The 16,407-nt window shown below is 38.6% G+C and overlaps 1 protein-coding gene across 6 annotated transcripts in view; it reads left to right on the top strand.

Annotated features, from left to right (window-relative positions):
* Positions 1-16,407, top strand: part of SYTL2 (synaptotagmin-like 2) — a 138,342-nt gene that overhangs the window by 89,014 nt on the left and 32,921 nt on the right. For 2 of the 6 annotated variants that reach the window (XM_011984932.1, XM_011984933.1), the window contains 4 exons: positions 489-600; positions 2,367-3,170; positions 8,768-8,839; positions 15,544-15,645. In XM_011984932.1, coding sequence (XP_011840322.1) covers positions 489-600; positions 2,367-3,170; positions 8,768-8,839; positions 15,544-15,645 — 1,090 coding nt within the window. Of the gene's footprint in view, positions 1-485; positions 601-2,366; positions 3,171-8,706; positions 12,701-15,543; positions 15,646-16,407 lie in introns of those variants that run through there. The other 4 variants (XM_011984928.1, XM_011984930.1, XM_011984931.1 and 1 more) reach the window with 3 other exon arrangements.

Below are 16,407 nucleotides of genomic sequence, written 5' to 3' on the forward strand. Positions count from 1 at the left end.
ATAATAATAATGACTGTGAAACACTTCAAGATACCTAAAATGTCTTCGAAATCTTTAGGAAAGGTCAATTACAGTTGTATTTTGTACAGCTGTGATCTAGCAGACTGAGAGTCTGGCGTGGTAGAAGAAGCACTGGTGGGACTCTGACCTGATTACAGACCCAAGTTTCCTTTGACCTTGATCTGGTCTTTGCTATATCCAGGGCCAAGTTTTTTCACCTGTAAAATGTGGGATTTTGATTTAAGTGCCTGATTCTGAGCTCACTTTGTAGGACTCTGGGTTTGCATATATTTTATATAATTTTTACATGGCATATATGGTAATTCTGTGCTAAGCAGATTAATCAGGACAACTGTTTTTCAAACATGCCAAATAATGGAGTTTATGGGATAAAATTATCAAAACTGAAGATAATAGGCATTTGCCAACACTGTGTTGCTGTCATGATATTTAAAATAAGTTTAATAAATAATATTTGTCCCCAGCAGAGGAAGAATCCATTTAATAGCTCCAAGTTGCCAGAAGGTCACTCGTCACAACAAACTAAAAATGAACAGTCAAAAAATGGAAGAACTGGTTTATTTCAGACTTCAAAAGAGGGTAAATATTTTTATGAACTTGATATTTTTATCTTTGTTATCTGTGGACAAAGGGAAATTCTCAGAGTTCCTTTCACTCAAATAACTTCCAAGAGAAAGTGAAAAGTCCTGATGGTTTTCTTATTTTACTATGCTTGTTGGTTTCCTTCCTGAGGGAGAGGAAGCAGAAATTTTAGAAACTGATAGCTCACACATTCCAGTCTCAGAACTGCGACTTGTTATGTGACCTCCATCGTGTCTTGGATACCCTCATCAGTAAATTGGGAGATTTTTTCACCCAAGACATTCAGTCTTCCACTTAACAGTATTTATTGGATGCCTACTGTGTGCCCACAAAGTTCTTTTAAAAGGGCTTGCCTCAAGAAGAAAAAGCCTGTTGACAATGTTATGATCCTCTAATCTGTAATTCTCAGCCCAGCAGCCCACCAGCGTTTGATCATGTTTGTGGCTTAATTGATGTAAGTCAGCCTGCTATGGAATATTATCATTTTTGCATACCGTTAAGAGGAAATGCTAAACATTTCAAGTCTCCTCAAAAGCAACTTGAAGAAGATTCCACAAGCATTAAAGAGTGGTTAGGGGTAGAGAATTAACGAACAGTGGAGCTGGGGTTTTCAACTAGCATGTTTGAATATTAATATACTTTCCATTGGGCACGTTTTGTATTACATAAAATATTTTATAGAAAAAAAATCACTGGAACATGTTAGATGTTTATTTTTAACTTTTTTTTTTTTTTTTTTTTTGGCAATGGAGTCCCACTCTGTTGCCCAGGCTGGAGTGCAGTGGTGCAATCTCCGCTCACTGCAACCTCTGCCTCCCGGGTTCAAGGGCTTCTTGTGCCTCAGCCTCCTGAGTAGCTGGGACTACAGGCTTGCACTATCATGCCTGCCTAATTTTTGTATTTTTAGTAGAGATGAGGTTTCACCCTTTTGGCCAGGCTGGTCTCAAACTCCTGGACTCAAGTGATCCACCCATCTTGGCTTCCCAATGTGCTGGGATTACAGGTGTGAGCCACTGTGCTTGGCCTGTTTTTAACTTTTTGACAAAAATAAATTTTGTTTTAGGTAATGGGGTTTTATTTTTATTTTAATTGAATTTCCTTTTCTTTTCTGATTTCTGCAGGTGAATTTAAGTGACTTCTATGTTTTTCTTTAAGCCTCTTTGGAGAAATTTTCTTTTCATTCCCAAAAAAACTTTCTGTATTGGGTGTAAAATATCACAAACTGTATAAAGCACAGTAATCTTAAATGTACAGTGCAATGAAGTTTATACGTGATTTTTCGAATAGACGTTATTTTTTAGAGCAGTTTTAGGTTCACAATATTGAGCAAAAGATACAGACATTTTCCATATACACCCTCTCCCTACACAGGCATAACCTCCCTCATTATCAACATTCCCCATGAGAATGGTGCATTTGTTACAACTGATGAACCACACTGAGACATCACTATTACCCAAAGCACATCATTTACATCGGCGTTCACTCTTAGCGTTGTACATTCTGTGGGTTTTGACAAATGTGTAATAGTGTGTGGCCACCATTGTAGTATCATAGAGTAGTTTCAGTGCCTTAAAAGTCCTCTGTGCTCCAATACATGAATTTTTAAAGGCTTTTCACATTAGGCCTCTACTTATGCTACCTACTGTACTGTTTTTAATATTTTAATAGTTTTACTAAGTGTAGGTTAAGTTTATGACAGGTATTTTAAATTATGTATTACTCTCCATATGATATATCACTCACTGTGTTTTAATTTTCAGATGAATTGTCAGAATCAAAAGAAAAGTCAGCTGTCACAGATACTTCAATCCAAAAGTTAGAGAAATCAAAGCAGACTGTGCCAGGCCTTTCAAATGGGTCCCAAATCAAGGCTCCAATCCCCAAAGCCAGGAAGATGATCTACAAATCAACTGATTTAAACAAAGATGATAACCAGTCTTTTCCTAGACAAAGGACAGACTCCCTGAAAGCGAGAGGGGCTCCGAGAGGAATCCTCAAGCGCAACTCCAGTTCCAGTAGCACAGACTCAGAAACCCTTCGTTATAATCACAGCTTTGAACCCAAAAGCAAAATTGTGTCACCTGGCCTAACCATCCATGAGAGAATTTCTGAGAAGGAGCATTCTTTAGAAGACAGCTCTTCCCCAAACTCCCTGGAGCCATTAAAGCATGTGAGATTCTCTGCAGTGAAGGATGAGCTTCCACAGAGTCCTGGGCTAATCCATGGCCAGGAAGTAGGAGAATTTAGTGTTTTAGAATCTGACAGGTTGAAAAATGGAACAGAAGATGCAGGGGACACAGAGGAGTTTCAGAGTGACCCTAAGCCTTCTCAATACGGAAGGTCTTTGCTTTTTCATCAGTCAGCCTCAAGCCCAAATGTATCAAAAAGTGAAACACATCAGCCAGTGACTTCTGGTTCTTTTCCAATTAATGGGCTCCATTCTCATTCAGAAGTTTTAGCTGCAAGACCACAGTCCATGGAGAATTCACCAACCATCAATGAACACAAAGATAAATCATCAGAATTAACAAGACTTGAATCTGTATTACCCAGAAGCCCTGCTGGTAAGAGAGTTGTCACTACTAGATTATAAAAACTCGGTGAGCTTGGAATGCCCAGGCCAGCTAGTCCTGTAGAAGCCCAATTTAACCTTCTAGGCATTCCATCTACAGTTCAGACAGATGCCACTGGAAATGTTTATGCCTCTTGTTTATTTCTCAATCACCAATAACTAAAAGTAACCAGGATAGCACAGTTTCTGGCCCATTATGCTTTACCCTAATATATATATAACCATATCAATTATTTAAACAAATGACAATGTTTTTAGTTAAATCAAGGTGGAATAGAGTAAGAAAGAATTACTGTCATTAGCTAGTACCTTGGTACAAGGTAAATATATTATTACTCACCTAATGCAAATTTAGTAATTACAATTTTAGCAAACTTTGGTTTCTTTTGTAATCTCAAGAGAACCTTCACTTTCTTAGTGTCAAAGGTTGGGAAACTAGACTTTGAGGCCTTACTATGCAAAAGTGTCAGACTTTGGCCTGCTCAGGCCTCCAGCCATTTGTTCTTAGGCTTTAAAAGCTCTGAAGGCACTTTCTCTTTCAGCTGGTATGAGTTGAGAGGCAAAGAGGGTACTACTTTTCCCTGCTAACTAGCCTTGTCTTGAAGGTCTTACCACTCTCAGGGGATGACTCAAACTACTTTTACACCTATACGATCATGAAGTAATCATAATGTTTTATGATCATAATTTCTTATGTTTTTTAAGAAAAACAGAAACAATAGAAAAAGCCATGCTGTGTACCCTCTGCCATCTTTAATAAGCCTGCATCCGACCCTATGATAGTTTCTTTATAGTCAGGATAATTCACAATAGCAACAATCAAATTTGGTTTTTTTAAAGTTTTTTAAAAATATACTTTAAGTTCTGGGATACATGTGAAGAACGTGCAGGTTTGTTACAAGGTATACACGTGCCATGGTGGTTTGCTGCACCCATCAACCCATTACCTACATTAGGTATTTCTCCTAATGCAGTCCCTCCCCTACCCCCCCACATCCCAACAGGCCCTGGTGTGTGATGTTTTCCTTCTTGTGTCCGTGTGTTCTCATTGGTGAACTCCCACTTATGAGTGAGAACATGTGGTGTTTGGTTTTCTGATCTTGTGATAGTTTGCTGAGAATGATGGTTTCCAGCTTCATCCATGTCCCTGCAAAGGACATGAACTCATCCTTTTTTGTGGCGGCATAGTATTCCATGCTGTATATGTACCACATTTTCTTTTTCCAGTCTAACATTGATAGACATTTAGGTTGGTTCCAAGTCTGTACTATTGTGAACAGTGCTGCAGTAAACAAACATGTGCATGTGTCTTTATAGGTGAATGATTTATAAGACTTTAGGTATATACCTAGTAATGGGATTGCTTGGTCAAATGGTGTTTCTGGTTCTATATCCTTGAGGAATCACCACACTGTCTTCCACAATGGTTGAACTAATTTACACTCCCACCAACAATGTAAAAGTGTTCCTATTTCTCCATATCCTCTCCAGCATCGGTTGTTTTCTGACTTTTTAATGATTGCCATTCTAACTGGCATGAGATGGTATCTCATTGTGGTTTTGATTTGTATTTCTGTAATGATCAGTAATAATGAGCTTTTTATCATCTTTGTTGGCCACATAAATGTCTTCTTTTGAGAAGTGTCTGTTCATATCCTTTGCCTACTTTTCGATGGGGTTGTTTTTTTTCTTGTAAATTTGTTTAAGTTCCTTGTAGATTCTGATATTAGCCCTTTGTCAGATGGATAGATTGCAAAAATTTTCTCCCATTCTGTAGGTTGCCTGTTCACTCTGATGATAGTTTCTTTTGCTGTGCAGAAGCGCTTTAATTTAATTAGATCCTGTTTGTCAGTTTTGACTTTTGTTGCCATTGCTTTTGGTGTTTTAGTCATGAAGTCTTTGCCTATGCCTATATCCTAAGTGGTACTGCCTAGGTTTTCTTCTAGGGTTTTTATGGTTTTAGGCCTTATGTTTAAGTCTTTAATCCATCTTAAGTTAATTTTTGTATAAGGTGTAAGGAAGGGATCCAGTGTCAGTTTTCTGCATATGGCTAGCCAGTTTTCCCAACACCATTTATTAAATAGGGAATCCTTTCCCCCATTGCTTGTTTTTGTCAGGTTTGTCAAAGGTCAGATGGTTGCAGATGTGTGAAATTATTTCTGAGACCTCTTTTCTGTCCCATTGGTCTATATCTCTGTTTTGGTACCAGTACCATGCTGTTTTGGTTACAGTAGCCTTGTAGTATTGTTTGAAGTCAGGTAGCATGATGCCTGCAGCTTTGTTCTTTTTGCTTAGGAATGTGTTGGCTATGCAACCTCTTTTTTGGTTCCATATGAAATTTAAAGTTTTTCCTAATTCTGTGATGAAAGTCAGTGGTAGCTTGATGGGGATAGCATTGAATCTATAAATTACTTTGGGCAGTATGGCCATTTTCATGATATTGATTCTTCCTATCCATGGGCATGGAATGGTTTTCCATTTGTTTGTGTCCTCCTTTAATAACTTGAGCAGTGGTTTGTAGTTCTCCTTGAAGAGCTCCTTCACATCCCTTGTAAATTGTATTCTTAAGTATTTTATTCTCTTTGTAGCAATTGTGAATGGGAGTTCACTCACGATTTGGCTCTCTATTATTGGTATATAGGAATGCTTGTGTTTTGTGCACATTGATTTGGTATCCTGAGACTTTGCTGAAGTTGCTTATCAGCTTAAGGAGATTTTGGGCTGAGACAATGAGGTTTTCTAAATATACAATCATGTCATCTGCAAAAAGAGACAATTTGACATCCTCTCTTCCTCTTTGAATACCGTTTATTTCTTTCTCTTGCCTGACTGTCCTGGCCAGAACTTCCAATACTATGTTGAGTAGGAGTGGTGAGATAGGACATCCTTGTCTTGTGCCGACTTTCAAAGAGAATGCTTCCAGCTTTTGCCCATTCAGTGTGATATTGGCTATGGGTTTGTCATAAATAGCTTTTATTATTTTGAGATACATTCCACTGATAACTAGTTTATTGGGAGTTTTTAGCAAGAAGCGCTGTTGAATTTTTTCGAAGGCCTTTTCTGCATCTATTGAGATAATCATGTGGTTTTTGTCTGTGGTTCTGTTTATATGCTGGATTACGTTTATTGATTTGTGTATGTTGAACCAGCCTTGCATCCCAGAGATGAAGCCCACTTGATCATGGTGGATAAGCTTTTTGATATGCTGCTAGATTCAGTTTTCCAGTATTTTATTGAGAATTTTTGCATCAATGTTTGTCAGGGATATTGGTCTGAAATTTTCTTTTTTTGTGTTGTTTCTACTAGGTTTTGGTATCAGGTTGATGTTGGCGTCACAAAATGAATTAGGGAGGAGTCCCTCTTTTTCTATTTTTTGGGGTAGTTTCGGAAGGAATGGTACCAGTTTCTCTTTATACCTCTGGTAGAGTTCAGCTGTGAATCCATCTGGTCCTGGGCTTTTGTTGGTTGGTAGGCTGTTAATTGCTGCTTCCATTTCTGAACTTGTTATTGGTCTATCCAGGGATTCAATGTCTTCCTGGTTTAGTCTTGGGAGGGTGTGCGTGCCCAGGAATTTATCCATTTCTTCTAGATTTTCTAGTTTATTTGCATAGAAGTGTTTATAGTATTCTCTGATGGTGGTTTGTATTTCTGTGGGACCAGTGGTGATATCCCCTTTATCATTTTTTATTGTGTCTATTTGATTCTTCTCTCTTTTCTTATTAGTCTGGCTAATGGTCTATCTATTTTGTCGATCTTTTCAAAAAACCTGAACCTGCTCCTGGATTCATTGATTTTTTGAAGGGTTTTTGTTGTCTCTAGCTCCTTCAGTTCTGTTCTGATTTTAGTTATTTCTTGTCTTCTGCTAGCTTTTGAATTTGTTTGCTCTTGCTTTTCCAGTTATTCTAATTGTGATGTTAGGGTGTCGATTTTAGATCTTTCCCGCTTTCTCTTGTGGGCATTTAGTGCTATAAATTTCCCTCTAAACACTGCGTTAGCTGTGTCCCAGGGATTCAGGAATGCTGTGTCTTTATTCTCATTGGTTTCAAAGAACTTATTTATTTCTGCCTTCATTTCGTTGTTTACCCATTAGTCATTCAGGAGCAAGTTGTTCAGTCTCCATTTAGTTGTGCTGTTTAGAGTGAGTTTCTTAATCCTGAGTTCTAATTTGATTGCACTGTGGCCTGAGAAACTATTTGTTATGATTTCCATTCTTTTGCATTTGCTGAGGACTGTTTTACTTCCAATTATGTGGTCAATTTTAGAATAAGTGTGATGTGGTACTGAGAAGAATGTGTATTCCGTTGATTTGGGGTGGAGAGTTCTGTAGATGTCTATTAGGTCCACTTGGTCCAGAGCTTAGTTCAAATCCTGAATATCCTTGTTAATTTTCTGTATCACAGTGGGGTGTTAAAGTCTCCCGCTATTATCGTGTGGGAGTCTAAGTCTCTTTGTAGGTCTCTAAGAACTTGCTTTATGAATCTGGGTGCTCCTGTATCGGATGCATATATATTTAGGATAGTTAGCACTCCTTGTTGCGTTGATTCCTTTACCATTATGTAATGCCCGTCTTTGTCTTTTTGATCTTTGTTGGTTTGAAAACACAGTTCTTAAACTCCAGTATGCAAAACAGTCACTAGAATAGCTGTTAGTAAAGATTACTGTGCCCAATCTCCAGAAATTCTTCTCATTCAATACATCAGGAATAAGGCCCAGGAACGGAAATATCCTCATTGTCCCATTTAAATATTGTGGATAAAATTCCTTGTTTAGTCTTATTTAAAAGTTCTTTTTCTAACTCCTGAAATCACTTAAGTCTGTGCTTCTCAAACCTGAATTTAGGCCTCCTCCAGGGTTTATGATATGTGCCAGGGGATGGGTGAAGTCATAAAATCGGCATGGCGTATCTTCCTGGAGTGTTAGTTTTATACAAAGATTTAAGAGTAAGAGAAAATTAACATTTAAAATGTAACATGGAGCTGGGTGTGGTGGCTCACGACTGTAATCCCAGCACTTTGGGAGGCTGAGGTGGACGGATCACGAGGTCAGGAGTTCGAGACCAACCTGGCCAATATGGTGAAACCCTGTCTCTACTAAAAATACAAAAATTAGCTGGGACTGGTGGTGTGTGTCGGTAATCCCAGTTATTTGGGAGGCTGAGGCAGAAGAATCGCTTGAACCTGGGAGGAGGAGGTTGCAGTGAGCCAAGATCCTGCCACTGCACTCTGGCCTAGGCAGCAGAGTAAGACTCCATCTCAAAAAATAATAATAAAATAAAATGTAACATGACACAGAATGCAAAATTAACATGTATTTTTAAAATAAACCAGGAACTTCAAAGAAATTTTTCAGTTAGGTCCGTACCCTGTACTTCCTGGTTTCTACAATTCCTTTCCTTTACTATCATAGGGCACCTTTGGTAGAATACCTTAATTAGGACAACTTACATTTTAACCCCTGAAAAATGCTGTTATAAACAGCTATTGGTATAGAAAGTGCAAATACAAGGTGCTTTTATAAAGATGATGTGAATGATTAACAGTTCTTTAAGCATGCTCTTTTCTTATTTAGAAAAGTATTTCTATGTTGCAGATGAACTGTCTCATTGTGTTGAGCCTGAGCCGTCTCAGGTGCCAGGTGGCAGTTCTAGAGACCATCAGCAAGGTAAGCCCCCTCCTGTCCCGGCTCTAAAAGCTAAGACATCTTCACGTTCTAGTCCATATGCCACTGAGATACAGAAGTCAACTGATGATTCCATATTTAAAGTTCTAGACTGGTTTAACCGAAGTTCTTATTCAGATGACAATAAGTCATTCCTCCAACATCCCCGAGGAATAGAGTCCAAAGAAAAAACAGACTCAAAATCACAGGTTGCTATTGACTTGGTGACAGATGACACTACTTTAAAAGAAAATGGCTCTAAGAACCTATCATCCAGCAAAATTGAATCGAAGCCTGTGAGATCTGATTCAACATTCCAAGTAGAGGGAGATATGCTGGTTTCTGAAAGTTGCCAAGATGCTAATGTGAACATCAAATCCAAATTCATGAATTTGTCCCAACAAGGTGCCCCAAAGGAAGGCCCATGTATATTGCCATTTGAAAGCTATGGCACCCCAAGTCAAAGGAGCAAAAATATGGACTATAGCCAAGATTCAAAAAGCATAGGAAAAGGGAACGGGTTATCTCCTCCAAAAAGGAACTATTCCTACAATATTCTCAAGGAATCTGATGCAGAAAACCAAGTTCCATGCAACACTAATAATATTGGCAACTTGGGTGAAGAAAAACCCAAGTTTCATGCTCATAAAGAAAATATAGGACACTCAGAAGTGAATTTTGACTCTTCAACAATTGTCAAAGAACCAGGTTTGAAAGATAACATGAAAGCAGAGAGAAAGAGCAAAGGAGGAAATACCTATATCCTGAAAGCTTCCTTAGAGCCAGAGAATATTAAGTCAACACCTGGGGTTGCCAACAACGGCTCTCCTTGGAAGAAGCCTGAGGTCCATCTCCAGCAAGAAGCTGATGAGGTTCCCAAGAACAAAGTGCAGAGAGAGAAATACAAAAGAGTGAGTGACAGAATATCCTTTTGGGAAGGAGAGAAAGCTGCTGCTAAGATAACTCATAAAGAACCCACATCTTCATGTAGCCAGGAACAACCTTCTGCTAAAGCATATCAGCCTGTGCAGAAGTCACAGGGTGTATCATCTATGGACAGTTTATCTACAGACCAGAGTGAATATAATCAGGTCATTCCCAAACGAGTGGTCCTAGATGAGGATGATCAAGCATCCCAGCTCTCCAATTCTTATTCCTCAAATAAATCTAAAGAGACCAAGCCACAAATATCAGATCCATCCAGAAACTATCTTTCAGCTGAGGAATCAGATAAAGTGTCTCTGTTTCAGAATAAGAAAAATGAGCCTATAAAAAGATCACCAGTGGCAGACAGTTTGCCTTCTAGAAGAAACCTTACTTTACCAGCACTGCAACGTCCCTCAAATGTTGGGAGTGAACGACATGTTCCTTTGGAGAAAGACAGACCTCTAGTTCGTGAATCAAATGCCAACTTCAAAGTTATGTCCCTAAAAGAAAGAATGGATGAACCCAATGTGGAACAGGTCTATAATCCCTCTCAGTTTGAGAATTTGAGAAAGTTTTGGGACTTAGAAGCTAATTTAAACAGTAAGAATAATGACAAGAATATTACCACAGCAAGCCAAAAAAGTTCTACACCTTTTAATAGGCAGAAACACAAGGAATTAAGTGACATTAAATTATCAGGTAAAAATACTCATGAAGCAGAGGTGCTTCTAAGCCCAAAAAAAGTTATGGGAAGAGAGGAAATGGAGAAATTAAATTCAAAGGGCATACTCCAGGTGCTACCAGATGAAACCACATTTCCTTTGAGTCCGCTTAGAAAGTATACTCATCAGTTGCGAGGAAATGAGTCATCAAAGGAATACATGGAAAAGAATATGGAAGGGAGTGTTACTCCAGTGTTTAAGGAAGAAAAGGATTACTCAGACCAAGAGATTCAAGAATCCATAGTAAAAACCAATGTTTTGTCTAAAGACTACAAAGACACTTTTAATGACAGCTTGCAGAAACTGCTTTCAGAAGCCTCAACACCAGCAATTCAACCCTCTGGTGGAAAAGTTCATGGAAAACAAGTGCTTGAGCCAAGTGTTTCTGAAAATAGGACATGGCGTCAAAAAACAGATTTTGCTGATACCGAGGAAGAAGTCAAAGGACCTGAGAAGATCATTAATGAGCATGTTGACAAAACAGTAGTTCCTCCAAAGGTTAAACGGAACTCTTTGACTGCTAGTCTAGACAAACTCCTGAAGGAAGCAACTGGAACTTCACCCTCTCCCTTGCAAACCAAGTTGGCGCCCGTTATCACTGGAACCAACTCTAAGCCGGAAGAAGGAAGATTTTTTGGAAAAGGGATAGAACAGAGTCACAATACTTCAGCTGATAAGAGAGAAATACTAGCTCCTTTTCCAGAGAGAGATGAAACTTTTGGAAATACAGCTGTCCCCAAGAAAGCTGAAAGTGGTGAGTGCCAGCTAAACACAGAGAATTTGATTCAGATGGCTGCAGAAGATTCTTATCCATTGGATCCACCTTCCCAGCTTTCCAGAAAGGGTTCTTTTGGGGATGTGGCCAACCCTCCCCACGATATGCTTTTTCCCCAAGATGCTCATCTTGTTCCCCAGGCTAGGGCACAACCTTCTCAAACGGAAATTTCAGAGACTGTAGAGAAAGTCATTCTTCCACCCAGACCTGTGTTGAATGATGTAAATGCTGCATTACAGAAGCTGCATAGAGAAGTATGGTTAAGTTATCCAGCTGGAAGGGAAGTACGTCCTGGAGAAGTGAACCCAGAATTTCCTGAAGCAGTACAGGCATTAGGTAGCCCCCTAAATCCGCCAGGAGTGATATCACCATGGGCTATGATGGACACCATAGTTCCAGACAGGAAGGATTTTTATTCCTCCAATGTAGTTCCTGATAAAACTCATGAACTTGGATCTTATTTAGCTGCCCAAATGTTTCTATCAGACCAGACACTTAGCTCATTTGGTTCCACTGTTGCTCAATATGGCAAAGGCCTACCTCAGGAAGTGGAAGAAATTGTGAGGGAAACAATTATTCAACCCAAATCAGAGTTCCTCGAATTCAGTGCTGGCTTAGAAAAACTACTGAAGGAAGCAACTGAAACCTTCCCCTTAAAATGTGAAAGCGATACAGGGAATCTTTCTGCATCAAAGTTAATAGGTAGTACAAAGGAGCCCAGGCAAGCCACTTCTGAATTCCATCCTGAGGAATTAAAAGAAACAGTAGAAAAGGCTGAGGCTCCATTAATAACTGAGAGTGCTTTTGATGCTGGTTTTGAGAAACTTCTTAAAGAAATAACTGAAGCTCCTCCTTATCAGCCCCAGGTGTCAGTGAGAGAAGAAATGCACAAGAAGGAGTCCTCACAGTCAGAGCAGACCAGGTTCTTAGGGGCAGTGCCCCATTTTTATGGGGCAGCCTCACAGACCTCTGAAATGAAGGCTAAAAGTAGTGGTTTGGAATCTCAAGTCAACCGATGTAATAAAAAGTTGGGAGGAGACGTACATATGACTGATTTATTGGTAGATTTTTGTGGTTCCAAAAGTGGAGTTGAGATCCCTAGAACCCCACAACTTTATGTGGCTCATGAAATAGGGACCATTAACACTGTAAACCCCCCAGTGGACAGGGACAGTGAAAGTGGGGTTGCAGGGCGACAAGGGACTTTTCAGGAACCTGGCTTTGGAGGGGCTTCTGAAGCAATTAGTGTGTCCAGAAATAGGCAACCCATTCCTCTCCTGATGAACAAAGAAAACTCTACAAAAACAAGTAAAGTTGAATTGATTCTAGCATCGCCATATAAGAAACAGGAGAAAGAGGAAGAAAAAGAAGGTTTCTCTGAGTCCGAGTTTTCAGATGGAAACACCAGTTCTAATGCAGAGAGCTGGAGAAATCCTTCCAGTGAGCATTTAAAAATTTTTAACTCACAATGAGTCTGCTTTATGGAATGCTGATGTAAAGGATGATATTTTTTTAATTGGGATTAATTTGATATTCTTAAATGGTGTTAAATTCTTCTTACCACTTCTGTGTTCCTGAGCCTTTTTTAATTAAAAAAATTATTTATATTTTTTAATCAAAAGCATTACATAAAACAGCTTTCCTATAAGGCTGTTTCAGAGTCTGACTTGACTTTTCATTAATATACCTATAGAATTTTTAGGTTTCAAAAAATACTTTTTAAATAACTTTTTGTGTTTAGAAAGTATCTTTACTACATTTAAGCTAGTTTTCCTCCTGGAAATATTTAGAATTTCTTCCTTAATTGGCAATCTTTATAGCAGTCTAGTAAGATTTGTGGCAAGAAAGTGCCACAGATGGACACAAATTTCCCATTTAGGAGCAATATCTTACCACAGTGGTGGCTAAATACCAGGGACAAAATACAAGGCTGGAACTTTCCTTCCCTCAGATACCTTGTGCTGTGGTGTTTTTGTTGCCACTTTCTCCCTCTCATTTTCAATTATCTGTACAATCTTCCCTTTCTAGAGTATGACTTTGGCCAGATGACTCACCTGATGCCACCTAAGGGCATTGCCTGGCCAGGTACATTTCTTTCGCTCCAGCCTTGGCTAAGTTGATGATCTGAATCGATCTCCACATTCATCTACATGGATGTGGGGGCACTGGTTTTGGTGGCCAGGCTGTGAAACATAGGGCTTATCTCAGTTTCCTATTTAATCAACATGTGGACATTTTAGCAGAGAAACCCCAGAGCAAATAGGAATGAGAAGCTACCTGATTAAAATGATGAAATGATAGAGAATGTTTTCTGGCTGGGACATTTTAACCAAAGTTACACAACTGCTGTTGATTGCCTTCCTTGTAGTTTAGTAGAATTTGTCATTTGTTTAGCTCCCTTTAGTTCCAGTGAAAATAGATAAGCTTTACTGAGTCGCTTACTTGGAGGTGTGGATTCTTTTGTAAGTAGCTATAGGGTTTCTTCTTGAACACTGACCAAAGAATCCACCTTTAATCCTATTCAGTCAAGTTGAAGCCCCTCTAACAAATTTTGTTGTTAATAAAAAAAAAAGAAATTGAAGTGTCAGTCTCTAAAACCAGACATATGCAAGAATAAATCCAGCATATTAAACTTGTTGAAGTAGGCTCTTACTAAACTTCCCATGAGTTGCTAGCATAAACTGAGCCACAGTAGGAGGAGCGCCTGCAAATTCGCAATTATGTTAGAGACTATCATCTAATGTGTATCCCAGCATTAACTGACCGAGTAGTAAAAAGCCTATCTAAAAAAGCAATGTTAAATAGTCACCTAGGCTGGGCACAGTGGCTCACACCTGTAATCCCAGCACTTTGGGAGGCCGAGGTGGGCGGATCATGAGGTCAGGAGATCAAGACCATCCTGGCTAACACAGTGAAACCCCATCTCTACTAAAAAATACAAAAAATTAGCCAGGCGTGGTAGCAGCGGCTATAGTCCCAGCTACTTGGGAGGCTGAGGCAGGAGAATAGCGTGAACCCAGGAGGCGGAGCTTGCAGTGAGCCAAGATCACACCACTGCACTCTAGCCTGGGCTACAGAGTGAGACTTCATCTCAAAAAAGAAAAAAAAAAAAAAATTACCTAAACAGAGTCCAGAGAAGACATTTTAGAATTACAAGCCAATTAAGAAGTATAAAATGTATAGTCAAGATTTTAATTTAGGTTTATATACTCTAACCCAAGTTACTATTTTAAAGCAAACTGCAGTAGGGGTGGGGTGAGAAATGAAGAGAAACCTACTATAAAGGTACTGTAATTTTGGGGAGCAAGCTAACACCTTTGACTTGTGACTGAGCTCTTAACTAAGCCATACCTCAATATGCTCCTTTGGGAAAAATTAAAGGTTCAGTAGTCAAATACTTTTGGAAATGCTGGGCCATTATGCACAGAGAAGGTCTGCAGTAAGGAACATTTCAAATTTGAACAGAGAACATCCAAATCTAATTAGTCTTAGAATCTATTTGCCATGGAATGTACCAGGCAGAACTGCAATGTATTTCAGGAAATTATTGTCTAGAGAAGTGGTTCTTAAATTGATGGATTCCTTTATCGAATCACTCATTGATTCAGCAAATATTTTGAAGTGTTTATTTCCAGCCACTGTTCTAGGCACTGAGAATACAACAGTAATAAATGTCAGTACTTAGGCTTATTCATGATGGAGCCATTCGTTTTATAAAATAATGGCATTAGTAAATGATAGAGGCCTCCCTCCCATGTTATTTCCCAGCATTTCATTGGAAATTATACTAGATCATGAAACCCAGAGAGTCTACAACCTTCGATCTGGAGAATATCTGGAGAATATGTGTACCCAATTATACACAGATGTTAAACATCTGAATCCTGCCTTCTATGGTTTTGAATTAATTTTATTAATGCTCCTAGAAGTATTTCATGGTTGTCTTCAAAAGCTAGAATGTTAAATGGGAAGAGTCAATGTCTGGCATAGGACAAATCATATGTCTAAAATAAGAGTAAACAACTGAGAGATCACATTTCTATTAATGTGGTAATCTTGTTTCTATATGGTTTACATTTGCAAATATTTCTTGACCAGTAAATTATTTTTAAGAGCATATTAATAGTGGAGAAATTTTATTTTCTTCTGTGAAATAAGTGCCTCTTAAAGTAGAGAAACTGATAGCATAATGTCTCTTTTCAACCTACCATTTCTATGTCCATATGTTAGAGGGTTGTTTTTTTTGATATTGTGCAGTGTTCATCAATTTTGTTTTATAACAGGTTCAAAAGAAGAACCCAGTCCTGTTTTGAAAACTTTGGAAAAGAGTGCCGCTAGGAAAATGCCTTCCAAAAGTCTAGAAGACATTTCATCAGATTCATCAAGTGAGAATAAAGTTCGCCTCACTGTTCATGCCCCATCTAAGCTTTAAAATGCCTATGTGCTCTCCTGTAGCCTCACTGCATGCTGTTGTGCACTGCAACCCCTAATGGGGGCCATTAACAGATGAAAATAACCTTTCCAAAGTGCGCTGAAGAGGCTCAACCTAAAGTGGCTGGAACTTTGCTTATAAAATAATATATTACATTTGGTAATATATTACATTTTGGTTTTTAGTAACCAAAAGGAACACTAGGTTTCCTTTAATTGAAGAATCCCAGTTTAAGTGTTTCTCAAGTACGCTGAGTTTGAAAGGACTGTGGTAGCTAGTAGGATTAGTGAAAATAGTCATAACTAACATTTATTGAATATAATTTGCCAAAATGTACCTAATAATTTTACATGTATTATCTCATTCAACCAGCACAAGCAACCCTATGAGAGGTGAATTATTGTTATCCAAATTTAAAGATGAGGAAAATGAAGCTCAGAAATGTGAAATGACCTGTTTAGTATTACACAGAAGATCAGGGACTCAAAATTAACAGGCTATTATCAAGAACATTTATGAAGGGACCACGTTATATATGACGGCATTGGATGTCCATTGAATTTTGCATGATACGGAGTTGAATTAGTCCCTGGCTTCAAGGACTTTCCTTTCTCTTTTATCCCTTCTATTCTGTTCACATTTCTTTTAGATACTGGAACTATAAGCCCAAAACTACTTAACATGGAAGACTTTAGGTACACTATTCCCCACTGGC

This window comes from Mandrillus leucophaeus, unplaced genomic scaffold, assembly GCF_000951045.1.
Source record: "Mandrillus leucophaeus isolate KB7577 unplaced genomic scaffold, Mleu.le_1.0 Scaffold276, whole genome shotgun sequence".
NCBI classification, from domain to species: Eukaryota; Metazoa; Chordata; class Mammalia; order Primates; family Cercopithecidae; genus Mandrillus; species Mandrillus leucophaeus.